At 67.4% G+C, this 13,172-nt stretch overlaps 1 protein-coding gene across 1 annotated transcript in view; it reads left to right on the forward strand.

Moving 5' to 3' along the window:
* Positions 1 to 309: 309 nt before the first annotated feature.
* The window catches only part of MUC5B (mucin 5B, oligomeric mucus/gel-forming), a 28,481-nt gene continuing 15,618 nt past the window's right edge, over positions 310 to 13,172 (forward strand). Inside the window, exons 1-24 of the mRNA XM_088017975.1 lie at positions 310 to 379; positions 2,477 to 2,548; positions 2,941 to 2,991; positions 3,307 to 3,568; positions 3,685 to 3,799; positions 3,931 to 4,021; positions 4,279 to 4,385; positions 5,186 to 5,387; positions 5,865 to 5,990; positions 6,101 to 6,218; positions 6,318 to 6,456; positions 6,789 to 6,899; positions 7,163 to 7,232; positions 7,598 to 7,735; positions 8,095 to 8,259; positions 8,597 to 8,691; positions 9,610 to 9,736; positions 9,946 to 10,201; positions 10,514 to 10,569; positions 10,657 to 10,757; positions 10,840 to 10,991; positions 11,308 to 11,446; positions 11,530 to 11,643; positions 12,347 to 12,526. Of these exons, the coding sequence (XP_087874101.1) occupies positions 310 to 379; positions 2,477 to 2,548; positions 2,941 to 2,991; positions 3,307 to 3,568; positions 3,685 to 3,799; positions 3,931 to 4,021; positions 4,279 to 4,385; positions 5,186 to 5,387; positions 5,865 to 5,990; positions 6,101 to 6,218; positions 6,318 to 6,456; positions 6,789 to 6,899; positions 7,163 to 7,232; positions 7,598 to 7,735; positions 8,095 to 8,259; positions 8,597 to 8,691; positions 9,610 to 9,736; positions 9,946 to 10,201; positions 10,514 to 10,569; positions 10,657 to 10,757; positions 10,840 to 10,991; positions 11,308 to 11,446; positions 11,530 to 11,643; positions 12,347 to 12,526 (3,057 nt within the window). The remainder of the gene's footprint in view (positions 380 to 2,476; positions 2,549 to 2,940; positions 2,992 to 3,306; positions 3,569 to 3,684; positions 3,800 to 3,930; positions 4,022 to 4,278; positions 4,386 to 5,185; positions 5,388 to 5,864; positions 5,991 to 6,100; positions 6,219 to 6,317; positions 6,457 to 6,788; positions 6,900 to 7,162; positions 7,233 to 7,597; positions 7,736 to 8,094; positions 8,260 to 8,596; positions 8,692 to 9,609; positions 9,737 to 9,945; positions 10,202 to 10,513; positions 10,570 to 10,656; positions 10,758 to 10,839; positions 10,992 to 11,307; positions 11,447 to 11,529; positions 11,644 to 12,346; positions 12,527 to 13,172) is intronic.

Raw genomic sequence — 13,172 nt, forward strand, 5'->3', positions numbered from 1 at the left:
TGGCTGCCCCTCTCCCTCTGATTCTCAGAAGCTGCAGAGGGGTGGGGGGGGAGAGTGGGGGCAGGGGTCCTGTGAATCTGGGGCCCACAGCTGCAAATCCTTCCTCCTCCAGGCGTCTTTCCTGCCGCGGCCCCTCCCCGAGAGCAAACACACGTGGCTGCCTCGGGGGAAAGGACAGAGCCCTGCGTGGCCCAGGAGCCGGGCACGGGGCCAAGGCTTCTTGCTATATAAGCCCCAGGGCCCCCAGGGAGTGAGCACTGGGGCCCACTCCCTCCCAGCCACCCGCCCGCTGCCGTGCCAGCCCCCAGGATGGGTGCCCCAAGCGGGTGCCTGGTGCTGGCCTGGGTCCTCGCCGCCCTGCTCCTCGTGCAGAAGACAGGTGAGGACGAAGACCCCGGCTCTGTCTCTGCAGCAAGGGGCCCAGCAGGCCGCTCGCTGGGGGTTCTCCTGCTGGGAACGGCAGGCAGGACCCTGCCCGTGCGTCCCCAGTGCGGCCCCCAGGCTCTCAGCCTGCACCCAGAGAAGCTGGTTCCCCTGGGAGAACCGCCGAGAGGGTGTTGGGGTGGGAGCTGAGGCTGGGCGTCTCTCTGGTCCCTGGAGCCCCCACAGCGGCTCCAAAATTCCTCCTCAGATTAGGGTTGGGACAGCTGACGGGTGATCCAGCAGCAGGGGAGCTCCATCTGAGGCCGCCACCCAGCCCTCCGCGCCTCCCCGGCCGCCCTGTGGCACTTAGCGTCTAGGGGAGGCACCACTGGCCCTAATACCTCCTGTCAACATGAAAGACACGGCCTCAGGAGCTGCCTGGGTGACACCCAGCAGGGCTGGCCTGGAGTCCTGGCCACTGCAGGCCACCCTGCCAGGTCCCGGCCCTGAGCGCTGCTCCCCTGAGGCCTCCCCGAGCGAGGTACCTCGCCCAGCCTCAGGGGCCTGGGCAGGTGGACACTGGCCCACGGCTCTCTCCATCAGTCGTCTCCCAGAGCCCCTGCCCCAAGCCGCCTTTCCTGGGGGTTGAGCAGGGCTCAGAAGTGGGGGGACTTCCCCAGAGTGACTCCCAGCGGGGGTGCCAGGCCCCCCAGCCTGCTGTGCGATTCAGGTGCCCGTCTGCTGGTTTGCGCAGCCAGCCCCCACTCCGCCCAACTCTTCCAGGCTCCTCTGGGTCATGCCAGCCTCAGCCCATGTGCCTGATGAGTGGGTCTCGCCAGCGAGCCCCCTCATCCTCCACCTGCTTCTCTCTGGGGGGCAAATCCCGTTGGGGTGGGTGAAGGCCGTCTGAGAGGAGGACCCCGCGTCGGGGAGGGTGGCCGCTATCAGCCGCGATGTGAAGGCGCAGTCGGGAGCGGGCATTTCTCAGGCCCGGTGATGGAGACCAGGTCTCGCTGGGCGAGTGACCCCGCCTGAGGAGGGCCCCAAGTTGAGCCAGTTCTTGTGGAAACCGGGCCTGGATGGGGAGGCGGTGTGGGGCGCAAACTGCCCCTGGGACACCCTCTGGCTTCTGACTGTGGGGTGCGGCCAGTGGCTGGCCCTAGCCAGGCTCACGCGGGAAGGGCTGCAGCTCTGGGGTCAGGGGCGGACTGAGGGAGCAGCTGTGCCTGTGGGAAACACAGTCACCTAGGGCCCTTGGAAGGAAAGTTTAATGCCGGGCCAGTCCCTGTGGTTTCTGTGTGCGAGGTCCCCGCTGGAATAGAGGCCTCACCGTTCCCCTCACCAAGCTGGTTGAACCAGGGACATGGGGACATGGGGGCCCCACCTCCCACTCCCCAGGAAGCTCAGATTTGGGCTGAGCGTGGAGACTCCTGGCAGACTGCAGGAAGGAGGTCAGGGCCATGTGAAGGGGCGCCGCAGCCTGAGCTCGGCAGAGGGGCCTGGGAGGGCTCCCTGTGCCCACCAAGGCAGCGAGGGGCTCGTGGGGGCCCGGCCACCGGGGGAGTCAGCCTGGCGGAGGAGGCCCTGCCTGGAGGCGGTGGGCGCGCAGGCCCCCGGGTGCAGCCACCCCAGCACCAGGGCCCCCAGGCCTCCCACCGCCACGACGGACGGTTCTAACTCCAGTCTGGCTCTGGTCTTGGGTTTCTGCTAAGTCACGCCCAGAAGCCTCCCCAGCTGCCTGAGGCTTTCTCCCCCAACAAAGCCGGTGTTTGTCCTTCTCCAAGGGTTGCCTGGGATGGGGCCGAACCCTCTTCTGGGGTGGCCAGGGTCAACGGGGCCAGTGCCTTTTCCTGATTCCATTCTCCCGCCCGGAGCCAGCAGCACCAGCTGCCCCTATCCCGGAGACGAGGCACCACCCCGAATCTGTGGATGGGGTGGGTGGGGGTCAGCGCAAGGCCACCGGGTAGCTGCGGCTCCCTGCAGAGGCCTCCCATCCCGGCGGAGCCTTGCTTTCCACCAAGTCGAGTGTTCACGGGGCCGCCCGCCTGAAGCCTGCCCAGGAAGGAGGGCGAATGTCCGGCTTCTCACGGACTCCCGTCCCCTTTCCCCGCAGAGACCCAGGGCAGCGTGGAGCCCAGCCAGGCCAGCACAGAGGCTGCCATGCACAGTTGGAGGGCGAACGTCGGTATGTGGCCCAGGCTCTGCAGGCAGGAGGGGCTGGGCTCCCAGAGGGCCGGGGATCTGGACATCGGATTTCCACAACAGCTGCATGTCACACAGAGACCCTCCTGGATCCCACCTGCCCATAAGAAGGGACGGCAGGGGGCATGGGTCCCAGAAAGCTAAGGCACAGAGCAGAAAGGCTGAAATGCTCACATGTACTCACACACGCACACTCAGGGCAGCAGTGTGTGTTGGGCAGATGGGGAGGGCCGGGGAGGGGCAGCCTTAGTCCTGGGGCTCACTGGGCTGGGTCAGGGCGGCCTGCACCTCTCTGTTGCCCCAGGGCAACCAGTGAGGAGGATGGGGGGTCCCCCGCCTGGCCACATTTCTAGTGTGACCCATTCTCCTCTGCAGCTTGGAGCATGACCGCCGTCCCGCCCATCACCATCTCGCCCACCATAAGCTGTGAGTGGATGCTGCCCACTGCTGACGGGTGGGGGTGGGGGCTCACAGATCTGGGGGGTAAGGCTGGTACTCTGTGGCGGCTGAATGGCCTTGGTCCCGGCCGGGACCCTTCCCTGGGGCCAGCTCTCCTGGGGGCTGACCCTGGGCGCTGGGGTAGGATCGGGGCTCTCAGGGCGCATCAGGGTGGCTCAGGGCAGCGAGACGGGCGAGCGGCTGCCCTCCTGGCTCCCCACCCCAAATCCAGGGACGGCTGCCCACGGGTGGCTGGGCGAGGCTGGTGGCATCTGCCGGGGCCCCAGCACGCTCTCCCCACAGCCTGGAACCCCACGCACAATGGGCGCGTGTGTAGCACCTGGGGCGACTTCCACTACAAGACCTTCGACGGCGATGTCTTCCGCTTTCCGGGCTTGTGCAACTACGTCTTCTCGGCGCACTGCGGCACCGCCTACGAGGACTTCAACATCCAGCTGCGCCGCGGCCTGGCCGGCTCCAGGCCCACCATCACCCACATCAGCCTCAAGACGCAGGGGCTGGTGCTGGAGGCCTCCAACGGCTCCATCCTCATCAATGGGCAGCGGTGCGCCTGGCGCGGGCTGGGGAGGGGCCGGGACTCTGGGGCTCGTGGCTCGGGGCTCGGGGGGAGGGCCCTGCTGGACACCCTGGCCGCAGGGCGACCGGAACTTTCTACCCCAGGGGGGAACTGCCCTACAGCCGCGCGGGCCTGCTGGTGGAGCAGAGCAGCATCTACATCAAGGTCACTGTCCGGCTGATGCTGACTTTCATGTGGAACAGAGAGGGCAGTGCCCTGGTGAGGGCACCCCCCCACGCCCCTCCCTGCCCATCCAGGACAGCCTCCCAGCCCCGGGGGCGAGGGCGGCAGGGGTGGCAGGGCTGAGGGCTTGGCCGGCTGAGGCTGGAGCTGCCCCCCTCTACTCCCAGCTGGAGCTGGACCCCAAGTACACCAACCAGACGTGTGGTCTGTGCGGGGACTTCAACGGGCTCCCGGCGGTCCAAGAGTTCTACTCCCATAGTGAGTGCCACCTGGGGTCGGGGCAGGGTCAGGGAACGGCCGGAAGCCAAGCCTGTGGGTTCTGCCCCGGGGGGCGCCGGATGCTCCCGAGGAGGCGGGGAGGGGGCAGCCTGGGCACTGGACAACACTCAAGCTAGTGACGCCCCAGGAGAAGTTTCGGGTGCCCCGGGCATGGGCAGGGGCCCCCCTGGCAGCCATGGCCCGCACTGCCCCCAGGGGCCCTCAGCACGCTCTACACCAGCATCTCCTGTCCACAGACGCCAGGCTGACCCCTCTGCAGTTCGGGAATCTACAGAAGCTGGACGGGCCCACAGAGCAGTGCCGGGACCCCCTGCCTTCCCCGGGCAGCAACTGCACAGACGGGGTGAGCTCCCCCTCCCTGGGCAAGGGCCAGCCAGGAGGGCGGGCTCAGGATTCCTGGGCCGGGACCTGGGGTGTCCAGGCAGAGAGGGTCCCCTAGCCCTCGGTGGCGGAGGACATGGCCACCACTCTGGAGACACATCCTCTCTCACCTACTCACCTCCCCCGACCGCACACCTGTTCTGAGAGTGTGGGCAATGCACGTGTGTGTGCAAATATGTGTCTGCACATACACAGTCCTGCCCATGGTAGGGCACTTGGGAGCCCAGGTGAAGGAGCCCCACAAGGGAGCTGGGAGGACCTCACCTCTAGAATCTATCCATGAGCCTTAAATCAGGATGTGGAGCTGCAGTCCACCCCCAGCTGGTTGGGGGCAGGGGGCGGGGTGCCGGGGAAGGAGGAAGGGTTCATCGGTGGGCTGGCTTCGGCTCTGCTGGGGCTGCCTGAGGGCCTCCCTCTTCTCTGACTGGCCTCTGGGGGTGGGGGGCACCTTTCCTGGGGGCTCACACCATGCGCAGGTGCGTCGTGGAGCCCTGGGGGGTCGGTGGAGTCCACAGTCGTGGCTCAGTCCCCAGAGCCAAGCAGAACTCTGCACCCAGTGGTGGCAAGTCCACGGTGGTTGAGGGGAAGGAAGGGAGGGTGGACGGCTGGCCGTCTGGCTGGGCGGACAGAGGACAGACGGATGGAGGGATGAAAAGAACCTCAAGGGGGGGAAGGGGGTCCCTGGCCTGGAAAAGTCTGCAGGGCCCAGGGTCCCCCCACAGGCACCGAGGGTGGACGGTGCCAGTCTTCTGTGCTCCCCAGGAGGGCATCTGCCGCCGCACCCTGTTCGGCCGGGCCTTTGCGGGGTGCAACAAGCTGGTGGACCCTGCCGCGTACGTGGCCGCCTGCACCCAGGACCTGTGTCGCTGCCCCACCTGCCCTTGCGCCACCTTTGCAGAGTACTCCCGCCAGTGCGCCCACGCGGGGGGACAGCCCCAGAACTGGAGGGCCCCGGGCCTCTGCCGTGAGTGGCCCCTGGCCAGGGCCAGCCCCAGGCCCTACACCCCTTCCGGGTCGGTCCCTGGGGACGGGGGGGGGGGGGGAACAAGACCCCTGGGCAGGACACCTGGCATCTGGCTGGGGGCCCTGGATGGTCAGTAGGGAGGGTGGCCAGGAGAACAGAAAGGGGCCCTGGGGCGCTCAGAGGGAGGACCCGGCCTGGGTGCCGCGAGCTGAGCTCACCCCAGAAGCCAGGCGGGCCCAGAGGGGCTGTCCGGGAGGCGTTGCGCCCCAGGCTCCCTCACCTGCCGCCTCACCCAGAAGACAGCTGGGGGCCAGGACAGGCGGGGCCCAGCTTCCCAAGGCGAGGGGCTCCCTGAGCCCGGCTGTAGCTTTGGGGGACCCCTGATGGCACGTGGAAGGCTGGGAGCAGAGGTGGCCTGCCTGTGCACCCCACGCCTGGGCGGCTTCCTGGGGCCCAAGTGCTGCCTCCCCCCTGCAGCCCAGACCTGCCCCCTCAACATGCAGCACCGCGAGTGCGGCTCGCCCTGCGCAGACACCTGCTCCAACCCCCAGCGCTCCCAGCTCTGCGAGGACCACTGCATGGACGGCTGCTTCTGCCCCCCAGGCAGGTCCTCCTGGCCCTCGGGGATTGGCCCCCACTCCCTCTGGCTGCCCCCGGTCACTGAGGTTCCAACACCCGCCCCGGCCCACTTATGACCCCCCTGCTGTCCCCAGGCACGGTGCTGGATGACGTCACCCACAGGGGCTGCCTGCCCCTGGAACAGTGCCCCTGCACCCATGGCGGCCATACCTATGCCCCGGGGGCCTCCTTCACCACCATCTGCAGCGCCTGGTAGGCCTCCCGGCTGCCCCGCCCTGGGGGGTGGGGTGCATGGGATGGGGTCTGCCTCCTGCACATCACGCCCCCTCTGCTCACGGCCTCCCTTCCCAGCACCTGCTCCGCGGGGCTGTGGCAGTGCCGGAACCTTCCGTGCCCTGGCACCTGCTCTGTCCAGGGCGGGTCCCACATCTCCACCTATGACGAGAGGCTCTACGACATGCACGGAGACTGCAGCTATGTCCTGTCCAAGGTACGGCCCCGGTGGGCTTTGCGGGCCTGTCCGGGCACTCTCGGGCCCCCTCTGCCCCTGAGCAGGGTCCCATGATGGCCATCAGAGGGGGTGAGGCCCCCTGGATCTTCTCCTGGGGTCCCATCCCCAAAGGGAAGCCCCTGGGCTCACACTCACGGGGCCAGGGGCTCCCAGGTCCTGAGACAAGCTGCCTGGAGGTGGCCGCCGGTGCCCCAGGCCACGGTGAGCCACCATCCATCTGCACCGACATATGGGCAATGCTGGGAACAGGCCACCCTGCCTGTGCTGGGGAGCGGCTGTCCCCTAATGCGCTGGTGGCTTCGCCCCGTCAGACGTGTGCAGGGAACAGATTCAGCGTGCTGGCCGAGCTGCGCAGGTGTGGCCTGACGGACAACGAGAACTGCCTCAAATCAGTGGCGCTCAGCATGAACGGCGGGGACACGGTGAGGCTCCAGCAGGGGAGGGGTGGACACAGGGAAGCTGGCAAGACACACAGGCCCCGAGGACGCGGACCCCGGCCCTCCTTGAATGCCACAGCCCCCAGCCCGGCCCCTGGTCCTAAGGGTCCCACGGAGCTGGAGGCTCGAGGCCAGAGCTCCGCACCCGGCTCTGCCGGGCTGTCCCCTGGGGACCGCTCCCTGGGCCCCCCCCCCCCCCCGGCAGGCGGCCTCCTCCCCGCACCGACCTGGCTGCTTCCCCTCCCCAGATCATCCAGATCCAGGCCAACGGCGGAGTGTTTCTGAACTCCATCTACACCCAGCTGCCTATGTCAGCAGGTATGGGCTCAGGACAGCTGCGCCAGGCTGCGGCGAGGCGGCCTGCCCCCCAGAGCCTGCACACAGCCAGCGAGGTCCCTTGCTAGTTCCCCACGGCCTGGGGCAGTTCTGGAATATCCTGTGGTTGGTTTGCTGTCTGCAAGCGGGTTTGGTCCGATCTGTGGGGACCCGGTGTGGAGCACGCTTGGTGCCCAGCCTCCTGGGCACCAGGACCTGTCACGCCCAGCACTGCCCACTCCCAGGGCCCACCAGACACCTGTCTCCTCCCAGCCCATCCCCAGAAGACCCGGCCAGCCCCCCGGGCTGTCCCCAGGAGCAAGGCAGTTCTGTCGGGCCAGACTCTGACTTGGTCCCCATCCCTGCAGCCAATATCACGATCTTCAGGCCCACCTCCTTCTTCATCCTGGTGCACACGGGCCTCGGGCTGCAGCTGCAGGTGCAGCTGGTACCACTCATGCAGCTGTTCCTCAGGCTGGAGCCCTCCTACCACGGACAAATGTGCGGTGAGGCCGGCTGCGTGGGCTCAGGGGCCGCTGGTCCCTGGACTTAGCAGCAAGCGGGATGCATTAGAGTCTGGCAGGAAGTGGGAATTGGGAGGGAGCTGCTCCCAGGGCACCCCGCATCTGACCTGCGGCCCCCGGGAGGTGACCTGGGATGGCGGGTGGACAGTGAGCCATGCTGTCCTTACTGGGCAGGCTTTGCACAGGGGCTGACCCCTACCAGGGCTTATCTGCAGATGGCTCTGGAACCAAAATCCTGGGATGGATCTCTCTGGCTGGGCTCCTTGCGATGGTTTCTAGAGGGACTGCAGGGCCAGGCTGGACGCCCCACTAATGCTCCATCCCTGGGCCCCGGCCCCCAGGCCTGTGCGGGAACTTCAACCAGAACCAGGCCGATGACTTCCGGACACTCAGCGGCGTGGTGGAGGGCACGGCCGCCGCCTTCGCCAACACCTGGAAGACCCAGGCCGCGTGCCCCAACGTCAAGAACAGCTTCGAGGACCCCTGCTCCCTCAGCGTGGAGAACGGTACTCCCACCCCTTGGGAGCCCTCCGTTTACCTGGGCCGGGCCTAGGAGCTGAAGCTTCCCATCTCACCAGGCCCTGGGGTGGGTGGGGCTGGGGGACCCCGATATCCGGGATGCATGCATGCATGCCGGCAGCAGGGCCTGGGGCCCGTCTCTGGGACGAGCACCCTGCTGTCCCACTAGCGTGATGGGTCAGCCCCACATTCCAGCTCAGCTCTCCCGGGGCGGTAGGGGCCCGGGGGCCTGGGTGCAGGAGCCGAGGCTGCCGGGGCGGGCGGGCGTGGGAGAGGAGCGGTGCAGGTGGCGGCCAGCCAGCCGGCTTGCCTTCCCTGCCCCAGAGAACTACGCCCAGCACTGGTGCTCCCTGCTGACTGACCCGGCCGGAGCCTTCTCCCGCTGCCACTCTGTCCTCAACCCCGAGCCCTTCTACTCGGTGAGACCCCCAGCTCCCCGCTGCTTCCCTGGCTCAACGCACAGCACGTGCGCGGGTCAGGCAGTCCTCCCTTGGGCCACCGTGGGTGTGGCTGTTGGTGTCACCGAGGAGCACAAACCAGGTCGCTAAAAACTAGAGAAATTGCTTCTGGTCCCAGTCCTGGAGGACAGAAGTCCACAAGCAAGGGGTGGGCAGGGCCACGCTCCCTCCTATGGCTACAGGCCCTCCTGCGTCTCCTAGCCTCTCGAGGCCCCAGGTACTCCTGGGCTTGTGGCCACATCACCCCAGCCTCTGCCTCCGTGCCCCTCCCCTGTGTGTGTCCAAATTCAGGGCCCATCCCGATGACCTTATCTTAATCACATCTGCAAAGACCCTATTTCCAATAAGGTCATTTTCTTAGGCCCTGGAGGTTATGGCTTCTGCATATCTTTTGGGGGGACCAACCCAACCCACAACAGTTGGCTCGTAGGCCACTTTTCCAGAAGCTCAAAGGCCTACAGTGCACACGAATGCACCCCCAGGAGTGTGTGTCTACAGGTGCAAGCCCCGGCCCACCTCTGCCCATGTTGGGGGTGGCACAGCTCCACCCTCTTCACCCCATGTGCTCCCCACAGGCAGCACAAGCGGTGATGTCTGTGGAATGCAGTCGGACCTGGCCCTGGTCCCGCAGAGGCCCCTGCTGACGCTGACCTTAGCCCGGCCTCATGCTTCCTTGCTGCCTCCTCCCCGACCTGGCCTGTGCGGTCACTTAGGGCACAAGCTGCCCCTCCTGGGGGCCTCCACCAATCTGTGGGTGCCGAGGGCCCTGCTTGCGGTGGCACGGCCAGCCCGGGCGGGGGTCCCAGGAAGGACGCACGGGGAGAGGAGGGGCCTCAGCGGGCTGGGGTCCCTGACGGCTCCCCGCGGCCCCGTCCCCAGAACTGCATGTTCGACACGTGTAACTGTGAGAAGAGCGAGGACTGTCTGTGCGCGGCCCTATCCTCCTATGTGCACACCTGCGCTGCCAAGGGGGTGCTGCTCAGCGGCTGGAGGGACGGCGTGTGCAGTGAGTGTCCCCGGTCAGCCTGGCGGCACTGGGGGAGGGGCAGGGGGGCTGGGGACCCCCACTCCCACGTTCTCAGCCAGAGCTTCACGCTTCCTCGTCTGGGCCAGCCAAGGACCTGGTGTCAGAGGGGAAACTGAGTCTCGGGCTGTGTGAGCCTCAGCCTGGAGGGGCCCTCCAGCCACTGACTGGAGCGCTGCCCCTGCCCCCAGCCAAGTATGTGAGTAGCTGCCCCAAGTCCCAGCACTACAGCTATGTGGCACACGGCTGCCAGCCCTCCTGCCGCGCTCTGAGCCAGGTGGACGTCACCTGCGGCATCTCCTTCGTGCCGGTGGACGGATGCATCTGCCCCTCGGGTACCTTCCTGGACGACTCGGACTCCTGTGTGTCCGCCGACGCCTGCCCCTGCTACTTCCATGGCTCTGTGGTGGCTCCGGGGGACGTGGTGCATGACAACGGCGTGGTCTGGTAAGCAGCCAGCTGGGCCCGTGACCCCCCGCCCCCCGTCCTGGGCCTGCAACAGTCTCACCCCCCGTGTCACACCGAAAGATGCCTGGGCCTCCCCGGAGGATTGTGGAACACAGAGGGTCTCCCTGGGGAGGGGGCTCCCACCCCCCCAGCCGTGCAGTAAGGAGGGACCCCTCCCCTGGCCGGGGAGAGGGTTCCGAGGGTCCGGCGCCCAGGAGGGTGTGTGTGTTGGGCTCTGGGCAGAGCTCTGGGTGGGGTCTGCGGGGTGGTGGGTGGGCCGTGGGCCCAGGCAGGGTGGTCTGTCTCTCACAGCTCGTGTGCGGGTGGGAAGCTGAGTTGCCTGGGAGCGGCAGAGCAGAAGAGCTCAGGTAGGGCCTCCCACCCGCCCCCGGGGGGCAGGGGCTTCCGTGGGCCTGGGCTGGGGCCCCTCCCAGCCCAGCTGCCTCCCTCTGCAGGGTGTGCGGCCCCCATGGTGTACCTGGACTGCAACAACGCCTCGGCGGGCATGCCCGGGGCCGAGTGTCTCAGGAGCTGCCACACGCTGGACGTGGACTGTGTGAGTGGCCGGGGAGGGCGTGCTGCCCCCCAGTGTCCCTGGGCACGGGGGTGACGAGCACTGACGCCGTGCCCACCCACAGTTCAGCACCCACTGCGTGTCTGGCTGCGTCTGCCCCCCGGGGCTGGTGTCGGACGGGAGCGGGGGCTGCGTGGCCGCGGAGGACTGCCCCTGTCTGCACAATGAGGCCACCTACAAGCCCGGGGACACCATCAGGGTTGACTGTAACACCTGGTGAGTTGGGGCTTCCTGGAGGGAGGCAGGGAGGCAGGGGGCAGCTGGGGCCTGGCATCGCCCCCAGCCCTGGAGAAGCCCTGGACGGTCCCCTCTGTCCTCGGAAGGTCCCCCAGGGCCAGGCCTTCAGAGTTGCCGCCAGGGCCCGCAGCCCCGCCTCACCGCAGGCACCAAGAGCCGGGAAGCCAGAGCTGGGCAGGCGGCGGGCCAGTGCCCGCGCTCACCCCTTCACTCAGCCCTCCGGAGGGTGCGGCTGTGAGGCGCGGCGGGGCTGGTCCTGGGCAGCGGGCAAGCAGGCTGTCCCCTGTCCTCACAGCACGTGCAGGAACCGCAGGTGGGAGTGTGGCCGCAAGCCCTGCCTGGGCACCTGCGTGGCCTACGGGGACGGCCACTTCATCACCTTCGATGGGGAGCGGTACAGCTTCGAGGGGAGCTGTGAGTACACGCTGGCCCAGGTACGCAGGGGCCCCCTCCGCGCTTCCCTCCTCGGCCCGCCGCTCCCGCAGCCCTGAGCTCAGCCTGACCCTCCCTGACCCAGGACTACTGTGAGGGCAACGGCACCGCCAATGGCACCTTCCGCGTGGTCACCGAGAACGTCCCCTGCGGGACCACGGGCGTCACTTGCTCCAAGGCCATCAAGCTGTTCCTGGAGGTGAGGGGTCACCAGGAGCCCTGTCCCTCCCTCTGCCCTCCGGCTGGATGTCCTGGGGCCGCCTGGACAAATGGCCACAGGGGGACCTGAAGCCAGAGAAATGCATTCTCTCTCAGTTCTGAGCAGCAGGTGTCCCAGGGCCGAGCCGCCCCCCGCCAGCTTCCAGGGGGGCTCCCTCCTGCCTCCCCCAGCCCCGGCGCTCCATCGGCCCCTCCCCCGCAGGCCCGTCCCCTCTCTCCTGTCACAGGGACACCTGTGTTTGGACTGAGGCCCACCCTAATTCGGGAGGAGCTCATCCCTCACTGACCCCTGCAGAGACCCTTTTTCCAAACAAGGTCGCATTCACAGGTTCTAGGGGCTGGGATGTGGACACACCTTTTGGGGGGCCTGCATTCAGCCCACCACAGTGGGGTACCCAATTCCAGCAGAGGGACGTCAGAATTCACCAGGCAGGGAGCCACACTGTTGGCTGGGGGCATCAGCCCCACTGGCCTGTGGCCCCAACCTTCCACGTGACCTCCCCGGGCTCCCAGCACACCCTGCTTGGCCTCTGGCCTCCTGTTCGCTGACAGTGTCAGGAGCCAGCTCATCCTTGACCCCAGTCCTGTGCCTTGGGCCCCTGACTACCATAGGTCAGTGGGCTCCGGCCCCCAAGCCGGCCCCTCTAGTCCCTGCAGCCACTACCTCCGTGTGCCCTCTGCAGAACTATGAGCTGGTCTTGCATGAGGGCACCTACAAGGTGGTGCAGCGGGGCCCAGGCGGGGACCTGCCCTATAAGGTCCGATACATGGGCATCTACCTGACCGTGGAGACTCACAGTGGCCTGGTGCTGTCCTGGGACCGGAAGACAAGCCTGTTCATCCGACTGCAGCAGGACTACAAGGTGAGAACGGGCGGGCCGCGGACCCCTTCAGGCAGGGTCAGAGCCCCTACTCCTAGCTCCGGCTCCCAGGGGCCCGTCGGGCAGCTGACACTCCACTGAGGGCCGGGGCGAGTCCACTCACAACGCCGACTTCTGAAAGGGCTGTGTTGAGACCAAACTGACCAATAGGCAGAGTCCTGCTTAGAACACTGTTCTTGCTCCCTGGTGTCCCCATGCCCACTGGGCCTGCTTGCCCGCCTGTCCACCCCCCCATCTGCCCACCTGCCTGCCTGCCCGCTGCTCACCCGTCCACTTGCCTGCCTGTCCCCTGCTCACCTGTCCACCTGCCTGCCTGCCCCCTGTTCACCTGTCCACCTCCCTACCTGCCCCCTGTTCACCCGTCCACCTCCCTACCTGCCCCCTGTTCACCCGTCCACCTGCCTGCCTGCCCCCTGTTCACCCGTCCACCTGCCTGCCTGCCCCCTGTTCACCTGTCCAGCTGCCTGCCTGCCCCCTGTTCACCCGTCCACCTACCTGCCTATCCCCTGACATGTCCACCTGCCTGCCTGCCCGCTGCTCACCTGCCCACCTGCCTGCCTGCTGACCATAGGACCCACTGTGTGCCCTGTCCTGCAAGTTCATAGGGCACTGCCCTGGAGTGCCCCCT

This window comes from Eumetopias jubatus, unplaced genomic scaffold (genome assembly GCF_037043125.1).
Source record: "Eumetopias jubatus isolate StellerSeaLion01/CBP00866 unplaced genomic scaffold, mEumJub1_p1.0 scaffold_13, whole genome shotgun sequence".
Lineage (NCBI taxonomy): Eukaryota > Metazoa > Chordata > Mammalia > Carnivora > Otariidae > Eumetopias > Eumetopias jubatus.